This window comes from Cydia strobilella, chromosome 25, assembly GCF_947568885.1.
Source record: "Cydia strobilella chromosome 25, ilCydStro3.1, whole genome shotgun sequence".
Classification (NCBI taxonomy): Eukaryota; Metazoa; Arthropoda; class Insecta; order Lepidoptera; family Tortricidae; genus Cydia; species Cydia strobilella.
Genome location: NC_086065.1, coordinates 9,268,730 through 9,283,552, shown reverse-complemented (window position 1 = coordinate 9,283,552; position 14,823 = coordinate 9,268,730). Strand labels below are relative to the sequence as shown.

The window sequence follows — 14,823 nt, the reverse complement described above, 5'->3', positions numbered from 1 at the left end:
GGGTACCGCTCTCCTAAGTGCTCATCAAGACGAGTCGGGTGACTAAAACAGCGTGTGCCTATGTTGCACCAAACCTTAGATCCACTAGGTACTGCCAGGGTTCAGCATCAGCTCTATCATGGGTACCGCTCTCCTAAGTGCTTATCAAGACGAGTCGGGTGACTAAAACAGCGTGTCCCTATGATGCACCAAACCTTAGATCCACTAGGTACTGCCAGGGTTCAGCATCAGCTCTATCATGGGTACTGCTCTCCTAAGTGCTCATCAAGACGAGTCGGATGACTAAAACAGCGTGTGCCTACGTTGCACCAAACCTTAGTTCCGCTAGGTACTGCCAGGGTTCAGCATCAGCTCCATTATGGGTACTGCTCTCATAAGTGCTCATCAAGACGAGTCGGATGACTAAAACAGCGTGTGCCTATGTTGCACCAAACCTTAGATCCATTAGGTACTGCCAGGGTTCAGCATCAGCTCTATCATGGGTATGGCTCTCCGAAGTGCTCATCAAGACGAGTCGGATGACTAAAACAGCCTGTGCCTATGTTGCACCAAACCTTAGATCCATTAGGTACTGCCAGGGTTCAGCATCAGCTCTATCATGGGTATGGCTCTCCGAAGTGCTCATCAAGACGAGTCGGATGACTAAAACAGCCTGTGCCTATGTTGCACCAAACCTTAGATCCATTAGGTACTGCCAGGGTTCAGCATCAGCTCTATCATGGGTACGGCTCTCCGAAGTGCTCATCAAGACGATTTAAATGACCCAAACCGCGTATGTCTGTGTTGCACCAAACCAGAATTCTACTAGGTAGTAGGTAGGTACTGCTACTACTGCCAGGGTTCAGTCAGGGTCATTTTGCTCTCTCATTTTAAAATATCACGAATGTAATTTTATTAGACGTTAATCCAAATTGAGAGTAATTCGGATTAATTATTTGACTTTCATGCCCATTGAAGTTAATCCGAATTAAAGTTAATCCGAATTAACTTCAATGGCCATTAACGTCTCAAAAATTTAATCCGAATTAACTTTAATCCGAATTAACTTTAATGCAATTGGTTAATGGCGGAACTAATGGTTAATAAAATTGATCAATGGTTAATTAAAATTAACAATTACGGCCAACACTGCAATCCAGCATCCAGCCGACCGAAATGAAACTCGCATGCGAGTTCTCGCACCATCTAATCAAGCCGTTATTAATCTACCTAGACTAGACGTTGGCTTTTTTTAACAGCGTTCGTGACATGCTCGTGTGACGTCACCATGACGGGCTCATCCTCGTGGTCGGAGGACGCTCCGGGCGCCGACATCCTTGACCTGGACCGCTACATGCGCGGCACCCGGCCCGCGCGCCGTCCGCAGAGGAACATGTGAGTTCTATCATCTTGTTGACAGAGTTCGTGACCTGCTCGTGTGACGTCACCGTGACGAGCTCATCCTCGTGGTCGGAGGACGCTCCGGGCGCCGACATCCTGGACCTGGACCGCTACATGCGCGGCACCCGTTCCGCGCGCCGTCCGCAGAGGATCACTTAGGTCCGTTTCGTTGTAGAATCGTTTTAGAGATCCTCAGGGCTAGTTTTTATCCAGGTGAGTCTTTCGACTGACTGCGAGTCGGGCTTCTTTATTTCTATTCTTCTTTAATTCCTTGTTCCTATGTTCGTTTCACAGAAGCAGTACTGGGCTGGTGGTGGACGCGGGCGCGGCGGGGCGGCCCGCCAGCCCGACCGGTGACTCCAGCTCGGCCTCCGAGCCGCCCGGGCCGTCCGGGCTGTCCGACAAGCGCTTCTCGCACGACTCTGGCCTGTCCGACACCAGCTACCGGCGGGCTAGTCGCCAACCAAGGTAGATCTGCTCTTATGTCCCAGAAAGCCTTTACTTCGTCTGCGTGTAAGCGTTAGACTGCCCTCGTCCAGCCGAGAAACTCGTGAAACCACCACCCATCACGCACAAACACCGAACTTGTTTTTCTGAAATTATGAGCCTGAATCTAAATTCAGATTTAGTCTATGGTATCTGTTTTTTGGTATGGAAGAAATCGCTATGAGTGTGGAATATCTGAATTTATTAAGCGACCAGGGGGCCGATTTTTTAATTTCGAGCGCTCCATTTCATGTGGCTCACTTCATTATATCTCCACTACTTGGTATTTAAATTCCACTAATAATAAACTAATGAAAGCGAGTGGTCACTACCTTTAATTTCTTTTGCTCGTATTTCAAAATTATCAATTAGCCGTTTTCCACAGATTTTCGTGTCACGTAACGTAATAGAGCGATTGAAATCTAAAAATCGGCTCCCATGGTTCTAGCTCTGAAATGTAGTATAAATTCTAAATATGATAGCAAATAAGCTATTACATTGTCCTCTGTTATATGGGTAATGAGACAGCGGACAAAAAAGTCACTTTTATTTATAAATGATTAAATATTTAATTAGGTTACATTGTCACTGCCATAAATGATAAGCAATAATAGCTAACAATTTTTTGGACCATTTGATGGCTTCAATAAAGAAATTTAATTGAATTAAAATTGCTTGTGTGCCTTGTGCATTATACTAGTTTGCTCCCGTGCAGACATCATAGAGCAGACACCGTCAGCAAGAATGACGCCGCGACGCCGCGGCGGAGCAACACGAGCGGCGGCAAGGCAACGCGGCGAGGAAAGACCGGTGAAGCTCGACGAGGCAACAGCGGCGAGGCGCGGCGAGGCAAAAGCGGCGAGCCTCAACGAAGCAACAGCGGCGAGACGAGGCGAGGCAAGAGCCGCGAGGCGCGACGTAGCACCAGTGGCGAGGCGAGGCGAGGCAAGAGCCGCGAGGCACGACGTGGCAAGGGCGGCCGCGAGGCGCGCCTCTCGTCCGAGTCCAGAAGCAGTTTCCGCGAGTCGTTGGAGCATGCGTTGCGCGATCAGCAGGCAAGATTTTGTTAAATAAATGTATGACGGTGTATTCCCATTTGTTTCCGTCGGGCACAGATGGGAATAGGTGTTTTCATATAAATCATTCCCATTTATCCCCGCCTCATGTATATGGGGACGGTCACGTAGAGCGGGGACAAATCGGAATACATATTATATTATATAGCTGAAGAGGAACGTTAATAATTTTAGAGTGTAAGAGTGTAAAGTACCTATATATTACCCATTATCTATTTATTTGGGACCCAACTGGTTCTTAAGCGCATTAGTTTGCGCAGTGAAAAGAAACCAGTAGAAATAGTTTTTGGGTCTTTCTCTGCTACAAGGATCGATAGATATTACAACTTATTGTTATATATAAGATTACAAATGACAAAATTTGGCTATTCCTCATTCAGGCGCAGATCGCGCGCGTCGAGCAAATGTGCGAGTTGCAAGCTCGCTCGGGGGCCAGCGAGCGTCGCGAGCGACACAGCGAGCGCAGCCAGCGCCGCAGAGGACGGCCCAGCGAGCGCGAACGACGCAGCGATAAGCGAAACGAGCGAGAACGCCTCGGGCAAGTGAGCGGCCGGACGTCGAGCGAGTCCAGTGAGCTCTCTTCGTCTAGTAGCAGCGTCGATGCGCTGAAACGACGGGTATTGTATTACAAACCTTTTATTCAGGCCAATTTGAACGTACACTGACATCAGATCAGAATGACATAAGTAGGATTTTTTTATCTGGAAGCTATGCATAAAAACGTGAGTACGCTGCGCTGGCCTGATTCCATAATATTGATTCATACTGTAATTGCGAACCTACTTTTAATCCCTAGTAGCTAAGGTAATTAGCATTAGCACCTATCTTTACCTTTACACATACTTTTTTCAATCTAGTTTTTTAATTCACTAACTGGTCTCCCAAGATGGCCAAGATACAGGTTATGCCTAGTTTGGGGACCCCTGTTCATACCGCTGTATGCGCGCAACCTCGACTTCATGTATACTCCATCCCATTTTTGTGTGTTCAAAATAAATATATTTTTCATTTTTCATTTTTTCATTTTTCAATTCATACTATAGCCCCGTTCAGACGGGACAATTTTTCCGATTAAATCAGGCCGTGCGGACACAACCGCCGATTATGACCGATATTACCGATAAAATGGAGGTGCATACGCAAGAATAACAATTTGTGAGCTATAGGTTTCGTTATTTTTTTTAATTTAGAGGGCTCAAATACCATCATCAAAAATTGATGATTAAATTGAAGATTGCCGCCAATTTAATTTCTGATCAAATCGGTCGATTTGATTATCCCGTCTGGACTCCACTTATCAAGTAACACGAAGATGTATTGCAGACTTCGGAGTGCAGAACATACAAGATCATAATGTCTAAGCTGGACGAGCTGAACCGCCTGTTCGCGTCGCGCCGCTCGCCGGGCGCCGGCGCCGGCCCCGGCCCCGGCCCCGGCCCCGGCCCCGGCCCCGGCCCCGGCGCGCTGGCGGCCGGCGCCGGCGCCCGCGCGCGCGGGGACTCCTCGGTCACGGTGTCGGACAAGGTTGTGGGCACTGACTCCCCGCAGCGCACGGTACGGAACTACTGAACTTCATTTTCACTTGCCTTGACTTTTTCTCCAACTGTTTTGTGCATTGCCATTAATGTCGTAATGGTCTCGTCTTGGCAACATTACATGATTTTTTTTTGGTGGAATATAAGTATTCTATTAAGTTACATGTGTAAGCACCACACATGGGCTAAAATTATCAGAGAGTATGTACCAGAATGTTTATGGTCAGGGAATTAATATTTAAAAAGAAACCTTAAAGATCAAAAACTTCAAAAGGCTGAATGTCCCTTGCACAAAACAGTCTAATTTAAAATTGTATTATTTTTTGCTTCACGGAAAATATATTGAACCCTGTAACACCACATTCAGAGCATCGGAGCCCGGTGTAAAATCGTGGGTATCGAGCCGTGGGTATTTATTGAGTAAAAAAACCTCTTCTGGTAGAAATGAAAAATGTGACTGAAAAATGCGCTTATTGGTATTTGGTATTCATACCAAATATAGACGAAAGGCATCCGAGTATACTATTCTTTTAGAAGTTTAGGACATTGTGTCTTCTCTTTCTGTGCTGTGGAAATTTGTCTCTTTCGCGACATGTGTTGCGATTATATAAATGTATACATAATAACAGACCGATTAAAAAGCGCGTGTTATGTACATCATCATAATATATGTCCGGTGTGACAGGCGCGGCAGAAGGCGGAGATCGACCACAACCGCACCATCATCGTCGCCGCCGCCGCCGTCGACATCCCGCCGACGCCGAGGATCAACGTCGTCACCGAGAGGTAAGTGACGACTCATGTAGAGCTTGAATCCGCCGCCGATATCCAGCCGCCGAGGCCGAGCAACATCGTCACCGAGAGGTAACTGACGACCCATGTAGAGCTTGAGTCCAGATAACCGTACCATCATCGTCGCCGCCACCGCCGCCGACATCCCGCCGACGCCGAGCAACATCGTCACCGAGAAATAACTGACGACCCATGTAGAGCTTGAATCCAGATAACCGCGCCATCATCGTCGCCGCCACCGCCGATATTCCGCCGACGCCGAGCAACATCGACGTGAAGAGACCGCAACCGTCGCCGCCGCTGCCGCCGATATCTCGCCTATTCCGAGCAACGTCGTCACCGAGAGCATCCATTCACAACGAACTAGATTAGTGTCTATCTAGTGATTAGTTTGACGTAACGTCAAATATTGTAATGTAATGCTATAGAGCTTTTTCAGCCGCTCAAAACTTTTATTGATGAATCACCACTTTTTTTTAAAGCGGGAAATTTTGGGTAATATTTATAGGTCGTTACGATAACTGTTACCCCCGTGGACGATCACGATATATACATAGCATAAACGCTCTAAAGTAGCGAAAATACTCAACGATTATGGATCCTAGGCGATCTTTAGCGAGTTTAGCGTGGTAACACAATCAGCGGTAGATTGTGTTACCACTACTCTACTATTAAGTTTGTAATTTGTACCGTTTTCTTATTGAGGTGTGCAATACAGAGTATTGTATTGCAAAGCACTAAGAATCGGTTCGATCTTAGATCATCCAACTGGTCGCCGTAAATCGAATTTGTACTTGACGTATCGGCAGCGTGGTGCGCGACGAGCGAGAGCGAAACAGCAAACCAGCGAGCGAGAAGGGCATGCCCGGGCGGTTCCACCTCGACGACCCCGTGCGGGTGAGTGCTCCTCCTTGTGTATCCTCAGTCCTCATCTCATACTCACAGTAACGATTATCATCATGGCCAGGGGCAAGGCCCTCTGTACAGGCCGAAAGCTAGTACGAATGGAATGAACGAAACTTGTATTGTATGATTGACATTGTATCGGCAATAGTCAGAACCACCAATTTATTGGTTAAAAATTTGATACCTACACACTAGGGATGTTGTAGATGCCGATTTTTTGACATCCGCGGACGCGGATGCGGATTTTTAAAAAACGTAAAAAATAACACTAGTATTTTCTATTTAAAAAAGAAACGAAACTTAGTATTTGAACAAGAATATAGGTGCCCCACAATCGCATTACTATACTAAAGTTCAAATAAAACTAACTTTTCACTTCTTGTCGTTGTCCGTCATAGGCTAAAAGTGTTCGATCGACGAATCAATAACGATAATAACGAAATTACCTAGCACTTACGCCGCCGCTAAGACGTTCCTGTACCTACCTGTTCCACATCCGCATCCGCATTAAGCTCCGCATCGATTTTATGCGGATGTTGAAAATAATGCGCGGTTGCAGATGCGGATGCGAATATTCGCAACATCCCTGATACACACATATATATTTTCATTCACGTATTCATTCATTCGTGCCAGCTCTTGTAATTGACCACTATTAGCCCCCGTTGTTACTATTTATCTGTAGGAAGCCATGTGTAAATTTCCAGTTGTACCAACAAGCTAAACGTCTCGAAGCCAGAGTAACGCGTCGCTCGAGCTCGGACTCCCCAGACTCGGGCAGAGACTCGAGCCTTGGCCAAGGCTCGGGCAAAGGCTCGAGACCGCCCTCGCTGTGCGCGTTGTGCCGCTGCTACTGGCTGGTCGCGCGCCGCTACGTCGCGCAGCTCAATCCGGTGCGCGAATGAACTTATATTGTAATGTCCTGTGGTGTACCTTTGTAATTAAATTTAAAATTGATTTCACACTAGTCTTGGAACAGTTTTATTAAACATTACTCTGCATGAAAAAAAATACTATAACGACCGTTCGCCGCAAGTAAAAACATGTTTGATTTTTAATCGACGACCGCATTAGATGAATGTTCAGTTCAATTAATCCTTAACTCGACCGTTCAGTGGTGCCCTCATTAGGGGAATTGTGTTTTGTAATAAATTAATCAATTTCTGCATAAATCAGTACCAATATTAATATTGTTGTCCTACTCGTTCCCCAAATTTTGATCTAATATGTGATATAGTTTTATAATAGGTACCTACCTACTTTTGCCGTTAGTTGATAAAGCAAAAAATAAGCAAAATAAAACTATGTGACTAAGACCAAAAGTTGGAGAATCAGTAGGACAACAATATTAATATACTGATTATTAGAAAACACAATTCCCTAATGATGGCGCCACTGTCGACGCAGTCTTATACGGAACATGTCAAGAGTTACTAAATGAAACTAAACAAAGCTGTAGATGTTGTTACTGCTGAGAACATTTCGTTAAGCTTATCTTAATAGGTAAATGAAATGCATAGTCTTGCATAAAAATTGTTTAATAAAAAAAAAAATGGAAAAATCCCTTAGTTCTTTTCAAAAGGGTAGTGCGGCGAGTCCTTCCACCACTTGACGTCTATGGTGCGGTATCCTCTGTCGAGGGCCGCCATCTTCTGCCTCTCTTCTGCGCTGAGCTCGAAGTCGAAGATCTGTATGTTCTGCTCTACTCGGGACCGGGTCACAGACTTCGGGATGGGGGTTACGCCGAGCTCCCACTGTTGATATAAAATCTTTTATCGCTGACTGTACTTTTCTTTCCACAGGCAACTAATACTCATCGATACAATACTAACAACCCCAAACACAATTAGTTTGCGTTGTTTTATCACAGAGTTTCCATTGCCACCTCCTGTCTCCATCATCAGATCAACCCATGTTATCATAATATGGTATTGTCATCCGATTTACATAATTATGTATGCAAAATTTCAGTTCAATCAGAAACCGGGAAGTGGGTCAAATTTAGCTTCCAAGATTTGATCCACACTAATTTAATTTAGAGGCTCAATACGGCTACGGCAAATACAAACAAATCAACACAAATTTCGGTTACAGGTGAAGTTAAAGTGACGTCACAAAGTTTGTGATTACCCCTCCTATTTGTCACAACATGTCACATTTTCCTGACCCGCTCCCTCCCTCTAAACGTGTAACGCTTGAAACGTGTAAACGTTGCTTTTGATAGGTTTGGTTTATAGCGCCGTGCTAACAGTAACAGTTAGCTCTTAGTCACTAGGAGTCGAAGTGGTCGAAATCGGCCGGAAGGATCATCAGGTTTGGTTTCTTAGTTATCTCGAACGGGTAATGTGGCGACTCCTTATGCGACTGGTTTACGTCAAAGTAGCGATATGCGCGGTCGAAACACCCTAGCTGCTTCCTTTCTTCTGCAGTCAGCTCAAAGTCGAAAATCTGGATGTTCTCAATGATACGGGAGTGCGTCACGGATTTCGGAATCGGGACGGTGCCAAGCTCCCACTGATTAGAAAATAATTATCATTATACAAAGAAAAGAGAATCCCTCAAAAGAATAAGTTCGCTGTCAGATCTCTTTTTTTATATACCACGTCGGTGGCAAACAAGCATACGGCCCGCCTGATGGTAAGCAGTTACCGTAGCCTATGGACGCCTGCAACACCAGAGATATTACATGCGCGTTGCCGACCCTTTAAAAACCTGTACACTCCTTTTTTGAAGAACCCCATAGTGTAGCCCCTCGGGAAAACCTCGGCAGGAAGCAAATGTCGGTGGCATGTTAATAGCATAGCTGATGCCTTCCCATCGGAATCGAACGGACGTCTTCAGTTTCGCGGGTAACATCACCATAGCCTTCGCAGAAGCAATTTCTCGAGAATATGCTAGAGTAGAGGTGTGTATCTATAATTTATTATAAAAATAAATCTTACCAAGTATCTCAGCGCTATCTGCGGGACAGTCTTGTTATATTTCCCCGCTATAGCGACGAGAGCTGCGTCGTCAACTCGCGGCGGGGGCGCGTCGGGCGTGGCTTTGCTCGGGAAGAGGGACCCGAAGGGCGTGTACCCGGTCACCTGGATGCCCTGAGCGCGGCAGTACGCGAGGAGGGCGGGCTGCTGAAGGTTCATGTTTAGCTGAAACGAGAGATAAAGATAAAATACATATTTGTGATTGTGACAATCACAAAGATGGACAGACAGCAAAAGCAGTGAAACAGAACATTACAATTGCTGAGTAACTAAGGTAAGAGATTAAAAAGCTTGATTATATCACTGTTGTATATAATACTTTTTGTACGAGTCAACTAAAATATTACTTTTTCTATAAATCCTAAATAATTAAACAAAATTAGGTAAGTATCTCAGTAGATAAAAAGATAGTACAAAAAACATCAACGCACTTCTTATTCAGTAAATACTAGCGCGTTGATGTATTTTGTACTATCCTTTGGCGACACGTGATTGGTCGAATTCATTACAGTTGACTAAAGCGTACGACAGTACGAAGTCTCGATTCAATCATTAACGTCAACGAGTAGAAAAAGAGTTTTATGAATATTGTCATGTCAACATACCTCGACTTGCAGCATCGCTGGCTTCACATTGCTCGCTTTAATTAGCCTCTCGAGTTGTTTCTGGTTGAAATTGGAGACGCCAATAGACTTGGTCAGTCCCTTGTCCTTGACCGCGATCATGGCCTGCCACGTGTCTAGGTAGTCTGAATTGTCGAGGGTGCTGTTAGCCTGTAAAGTAATAATTTGTGTCATTTTCATCCAAAAAGATACTTATTGTCGGTTGTTAATAAGGCGCTATTTCCATATAGCTTCTATTTGAAATCACCCTTATCGACAAGCGACAATGTGGTACCTTTTGATTGAAAACGTCACATTTAGTGACAATCATTCAAGAGAATCAAGCTTGTATTCGTTACGTTGCATTGTATAATCTCTCTTGTCCTTAATGGAGTACCACTTAGCAGGGTTCAACAGTTCAATAACCTACAAATTGCCAGGTTTGTTCTCCACACGTGAGCGATTGTGATCTAGTTAGGCCAAAAAATACGCTGGATTTACCTTAAGCAGGTTTAGCGTCCGTTTAATAACACCGAAAATCCTCACTTTACGCCATCCACCAGCTACTCCCCAAATCCTTCCTTCCATCTGGTCTCTGAGATGCCTAGAATTTTGAACTTGTAGTTCCGCTTTGTAAGTTGGTGGAGGCAATTTTCTTCTTTCAAGGTTTTTATTTATTTATTTAAGACAACAATAGGTCCAATCGGTGTTAGTTCATCCTAGCCTACTTTTATACTTAATAATGAATATAGATTTTGTCCTTTGGTTAAGTTTCCACTTCAAAGGACAATCAAGCTGCTATTGCTGCTCCCACGTAAGTAGGTACCCGGCTTAAAAGCGAGGCCGTTTTCTTGCAACAGATAGCGTCGAAGCTATCAGTGCGCGCCTCAGTAAACATAGTCGACGCGCTGCAGTATCGTGGAAGCCTTAGTAGCATCCTAATTGCGATGCGGATGCGGATGTCGAGATTAGGCACATAAAAAAATGTCAAATATTACACTTTAGTAATTTTTATTAAAAAAAAAACGAAACTTAGTATTTGAACAAGAATATAGGTGCCCCACAATCGCATTACTATACTAAAGTCCAAATAAAACAAACTTCACTTCTTGTCGCTGTCCGTCATAGGCTAAAGTGCTCGATCGACGAATCACAAAAACGAAACGAGATTCCTATTGGCTAATGACGAAATTACCTAGCACTTACGCTGCCGCTAAAACGTTCCTGTACCTACCTACCTGTTCCATATCCGCATCCTCATTAAGCTCCGCATCGATTTTATGCGGATGCAGATGCGAATATTCGCAACATCCCTGTGCTATACTGTATACGCAGAGCATTGTAAGTCCGCTCCGTGTAATTGACCCACAGATTTGACGAGTACCTACAGTGATGTAATAGGTTATTTTGACAGAATCTGTACAACGTGCAAATCTGCAACACGACCACATTCCACACAACATTCCAGCAACCAACATAGGTATACATTTTTATTTTGTTTATTTTGTCAGGTGTTGCCGAATATTGTTAGTTTTTAGGATCCTTTTTCCTTGATTCGAGTTTAAGTAATAAAACCAAGCTGACTAGGTCCTAAACTTACATAAAGACCGACGGGCCAGTGTATGAGATACAGGTCGATGTACTCCAGTCCCAGTTTCTCCAGAGAGCGACGCAGCGCCGGCTCCACCGCATCGCGCGCATGCGCGTCATTCCATAGCTGGAAAATCAAGACGCGTAAACTAGGTAAGTACATAAGTTAGTGCACACAATGTTCAATTTAACTTATATTATATGGTGGAATTTACACGCTCTATCGGTGACAAGATGTCTTAGGAGAGATTGAGAATTGAAATTGAAATAAAATCAAAATTCCACCACTCAAAAATTATGTATGCCACTTGAAGAGAATCTCGCCGTGAAATCATGGCCGCAAATGGACTTTGATCGTAATTCAAAAATTATATCATTTATGGTGATTGTTGTCACCCACAACCGGTTTCAGAGTATGTTAAGGTTAATGCACCTTAGTAGTGACGAACAAGTCTTCCCTCTTTACTGTCCCGTCTACTATTTTCTTCTTGATGGCTCGGCCGACCTGAAAATATGATAAAGATTATTTGAAACGTTTAACGAGTTGTTTTATGATGCTTGATTATATTTTTCATACCACCACGTCTTCTGCCCGTTCCTCTTCACGGGGGAAATATATACCTCCCCTGCTTCCCTAACTTCCGTGTGACAGAGGGCACCTCACCCGACATCGTACCTGAGTCTCCGTGTCGTAAATGTGCGCTGTGTCGATGTGTCGGTATCCTGCGTCAATCGCCCACAGCACCGCATCTTCCACTTCGTGCCCTTTAGGCTCCACGCGCCCCTGACAGACAGACAAACATCAGAATAATCCATTTAAATGAAAATACGCACGGCATTTTGGAATATAAACGGACATGATTTTCAAAATCAGTGCCCCTCATCTTCCGCGTGTTTTCCCGGCATTGTCATCGGCTCGTAGGAGCCTGGAGGTCCGCTTGGCAACTAATCCCAAGAATTGGCAAAGGCACTTAGCTTTTAGTTTTACGAAAGCGACTGCCATCTGACCTTCCAACCCAGAGGGTAAACTAGGCCTTATTGGGATTAGTCCGGTTACCTCACAACCACAACCCCGCCCAAAATCAGTGCCTCAAGACCTCAAAATCGACTACCATTATGAGTATTATGACTTTTCTAAAAAGTGCATGGTCGCCATCTTGGGATATACAATATACATATTAATATTGTCTTCGGTTACCGCGATAGTTACTCATGAAATAAAACTATGAAAACGGATTATATCGCGTATATTGAATTTATAATACATCCCGACGTTTCGAACTCTTTACAGCGTTCGTGGTCAACGGGTGACGGGGGTTATAAATTCAATATACGCGATATAATCCGTTTTCATAGTTTTATTTCAATATACATATTGTTTGACCCTTTTTCAGTAAGCTTAATGTATGCATGTAAGAGTATGAGCATGCAACAGAAGGCCTACCGCGAGAAATGAAAATCGACATTTATTATAGTTTGTCAAAGGACAAGGACTATAAGCGCATTTGTAATTATAACTACTTGAAAATAAACTATCTTTATCTTTAAGTTAAATGCTCTCACCTTATCGGAGAAGCCAAGCCATGTTCCAAGCCCGAAGCTCGGGACACTGTTGTTGTCATTGAGAGGGCGCCACGGAGCCAGTCCGCCGCTGTGCAACGCTAGCGCCATCTGTGAAACGAACAAACAGGTTGTGCTTTACTTTATTTATTCTGTGGTTTAGGTCGCATGATTCACGGTCCGCTTCTATGGTTTGATGCTAAAACGGCAGCAAGTTATGGCTCAAAATACTGGTTCTCTGTACCGGTTCTATACGTTAGTAATAATAATAATAGTTCAATGAGTATAGTTTTTAGGGTTCCGTACCCAAAGGGTAAAAACGGGACCCTATTACTAAGACTCTGCTGTCCGTCTGTCTGTCTGTCTGTCACCAGGCTGTAACTCATGATCCGTGATAGCTAGACAGTTGAAATTTTCACAGATGATGTATTTCTGTTGCCGCTATAACAACAAATACTAAAAAGTACGGAACCCTCGGTGCGCGAGTCCGACTCGCACTTGGCCGGTTATTAATTTTATCGCCTACTTGGCCAACCAATCTTATTGTTTATTTTAAGTTTCTTTTGTGTTAACTATTATTATTGTTGTTGAGCAATTAAAGAACTGCTACTACTATTGTATTATATTGTATTGTATTGTACTGCTTTTGTATTATATTTACACTCATGTAGGCTACTATACAGTTTTACAGTGTGGAAAAAATAATGGGCCCTGAAAAAATAATGAGCCACTTTCCTTCCCTCCAGGGCCCATTACTTTTTTCCACGCTGTATATACCTAAAAGTAGTGTTTGGACTGTTTGGATAGACATTTCATATTTTAAAATTACGATACAACGTATTTTTTTTACCTATACCATCATTGCCTTGGAAACTGGAGTAGAAGAATCTACATAGGTACCTATATACATACATCTCACAATGGTCATTGGCACAAGATCGTAATCGTGACCGGTCGGCCTTGGCGAAGCTTACAATATTATGCCTCGGAGCTTTTTGCTTTTCCGAACACATATTGTATTTGCAATATTTGCATTATATATAGGTAAGTATAAGGATAAAAAAATAGATTTAAAAATACAAGTATGTAACTAGACTTAGGTATGATTGCTTTTTGTATTTACCACAAAACACGCTGACACCTATTTAAGTGTAAAAATAATTATATGTTCAACTGTTCTCCTCATGCTGCTTTTGAGCCCCGGGTAAGCGAATTACGAGCGTAGCGAGCGATTCAAGAGACAGACAAAATGTTCTTATTACCGAAACAACGCGCCAAGTTATCAACAACTTGTGATATATGTATTCTAGTTATGACTAATTTTTGCTCTAATCTAATTTTGCTGATTATTAGAAGATATATATTAGAAACATTACCTATGTTAGGTCACGATTCCATGATTAAAAAAATAAGTTAGTAACTTTAGTGCAAATGGGTGTCCCAATCAAGTGACCCAAGTCAACGTATAAAAACATTATGCCTACCAAGTACCAAGTAAGTACTTATACTTTTGTGTAAAGCAAATGGGTACATCGAGCTGCTGAAATGCATGGACACACATGAATGAATAAATTAAATATAGTTATAGTAGTATAGTTTAGTACAGGAGTGCCCATACAATTTTGCGGCAGCGTGAATATTGAAATAAATTCTAATGAACTTACCGGCGCAAACAACACACAGACCGTCAGAAGCTTCATGTCGATGCCGTGCGCGTGCGCGAACAGACGACCATAAACTGCGCGTACGCAACCAACAACCATACACCGCACCGGCCGGTCGATACGTGCTTCTATTTACAAAAACCAGCCAAGTGCGAGTCGGACTCGTGCACAAAGGGTTCCGTACCATTCATCATCATCCTGTCCAGGCCGGTTTCGGCCTCGGCGACTGGGTTTTTCTGGTTAGTGAGAGC

General features: G+C 43.6%; 3 protein-coding genes across 3 annotated transcripts in view; 1 reads left to right on the top strand and 2 right to left on the bottom strand.

The window, feature by feature from the left end:
• The window catches only part of LOC134752769 (protein ERGIC-53), a 182,043-nt gene that overhangs the window by 133,406 nt on the left and 33,814 nt on the right, over window positions 1–14,823 (bottom strand). The gene's annotated exons all lie outside the window — the stretch shown is intronic.
• LOC134752583 (uncharacterized) lies at window positions 1,235–2,936 on the top strand. Its single transcript, XM_063688252.1, has 3 exons — window positions 1,235–1,374; window positions 1,675–1,848; window positions 2,582–2,936. Exons 1-3 carry the CDS (start codon window positions 1,268–1,270, stop codon window positions 2,934–2,936), a joined length of 636 nt encoding a protein of 211 aa, XP_063544322.1. The 5' UTR covers window positions 1,235–1,267.
• Window positions 7,706–14,655, bottom strand: LOC134752953 (aldo-keto reductase AKR2E4-like). Its single transcript, XM_063688733.1, has 8 exons — window positions 14,573–14,655; window positions 12,912–13,019; window positions 12,025–12,132; window positions 11,782–11,853; window positions 11,359–11,475; window positions 9,762–9,929; window positions 9,118–9,321; window positions 7,706–7,929 (listed from the first exon to the last, which is right to left on the bottom strand). Exons 1-8 carry the CDS (start codon window positions 14,606–14,608, stop codon window positions 7,741–7,743), a joined length of 1,002 nt encoding a protein of 333 aa, XP_063544803.1. The 5' UTR covers window positions 14,609–14,655; the 3' UTR covers window positions 7,706–7,740.

Bases quoted from the DNA above. Each gene is read 5' to 3' on its own strand.
- LOC134752953 (XM_063688733.1), bottom strand. From the start codon at position 14,608: ATGAAGCTTCTGACGGTCTGTGTGTTGTTTGCGCCG. The intron at 12,133-12,911 runs GTGAGAGCATTT...TCTGTCTGTCAG, and splicing joins GGCTTGGCTTCTCCGATAAG to GGGCGCGTGGAGCCTAAAGG. The intron at 11,854-12,024 runs GTACGATGTCGG...TCATATTTTCAG, and splicing joins TTTACGACACGGAGACTCAG to GTCGGCCGAGCCATCAAGAA.
- LOC134752583 (XM_063688252.1), top strand. From the start codon at position 1,268: ATGACGGGCTCATCCTCGTGGTCGGAGGACGCTCCGGGCGCCGACATC. The intron at 1,375-1,674 runs GTGAGTTCTATC...TTCGTTTCACAG, and splicing joins CGCCGTCCGCAGAGGAACAT to AAGCAGTACTGGGCTGGTGG. The intron at 1,849-2,581 runs GTAGATCTGCTC...GCTCCCGTGCAG, and splicing joins CGGGCTAGTCGCCAACCAAG to ACATCATAGAGCAGACACCG.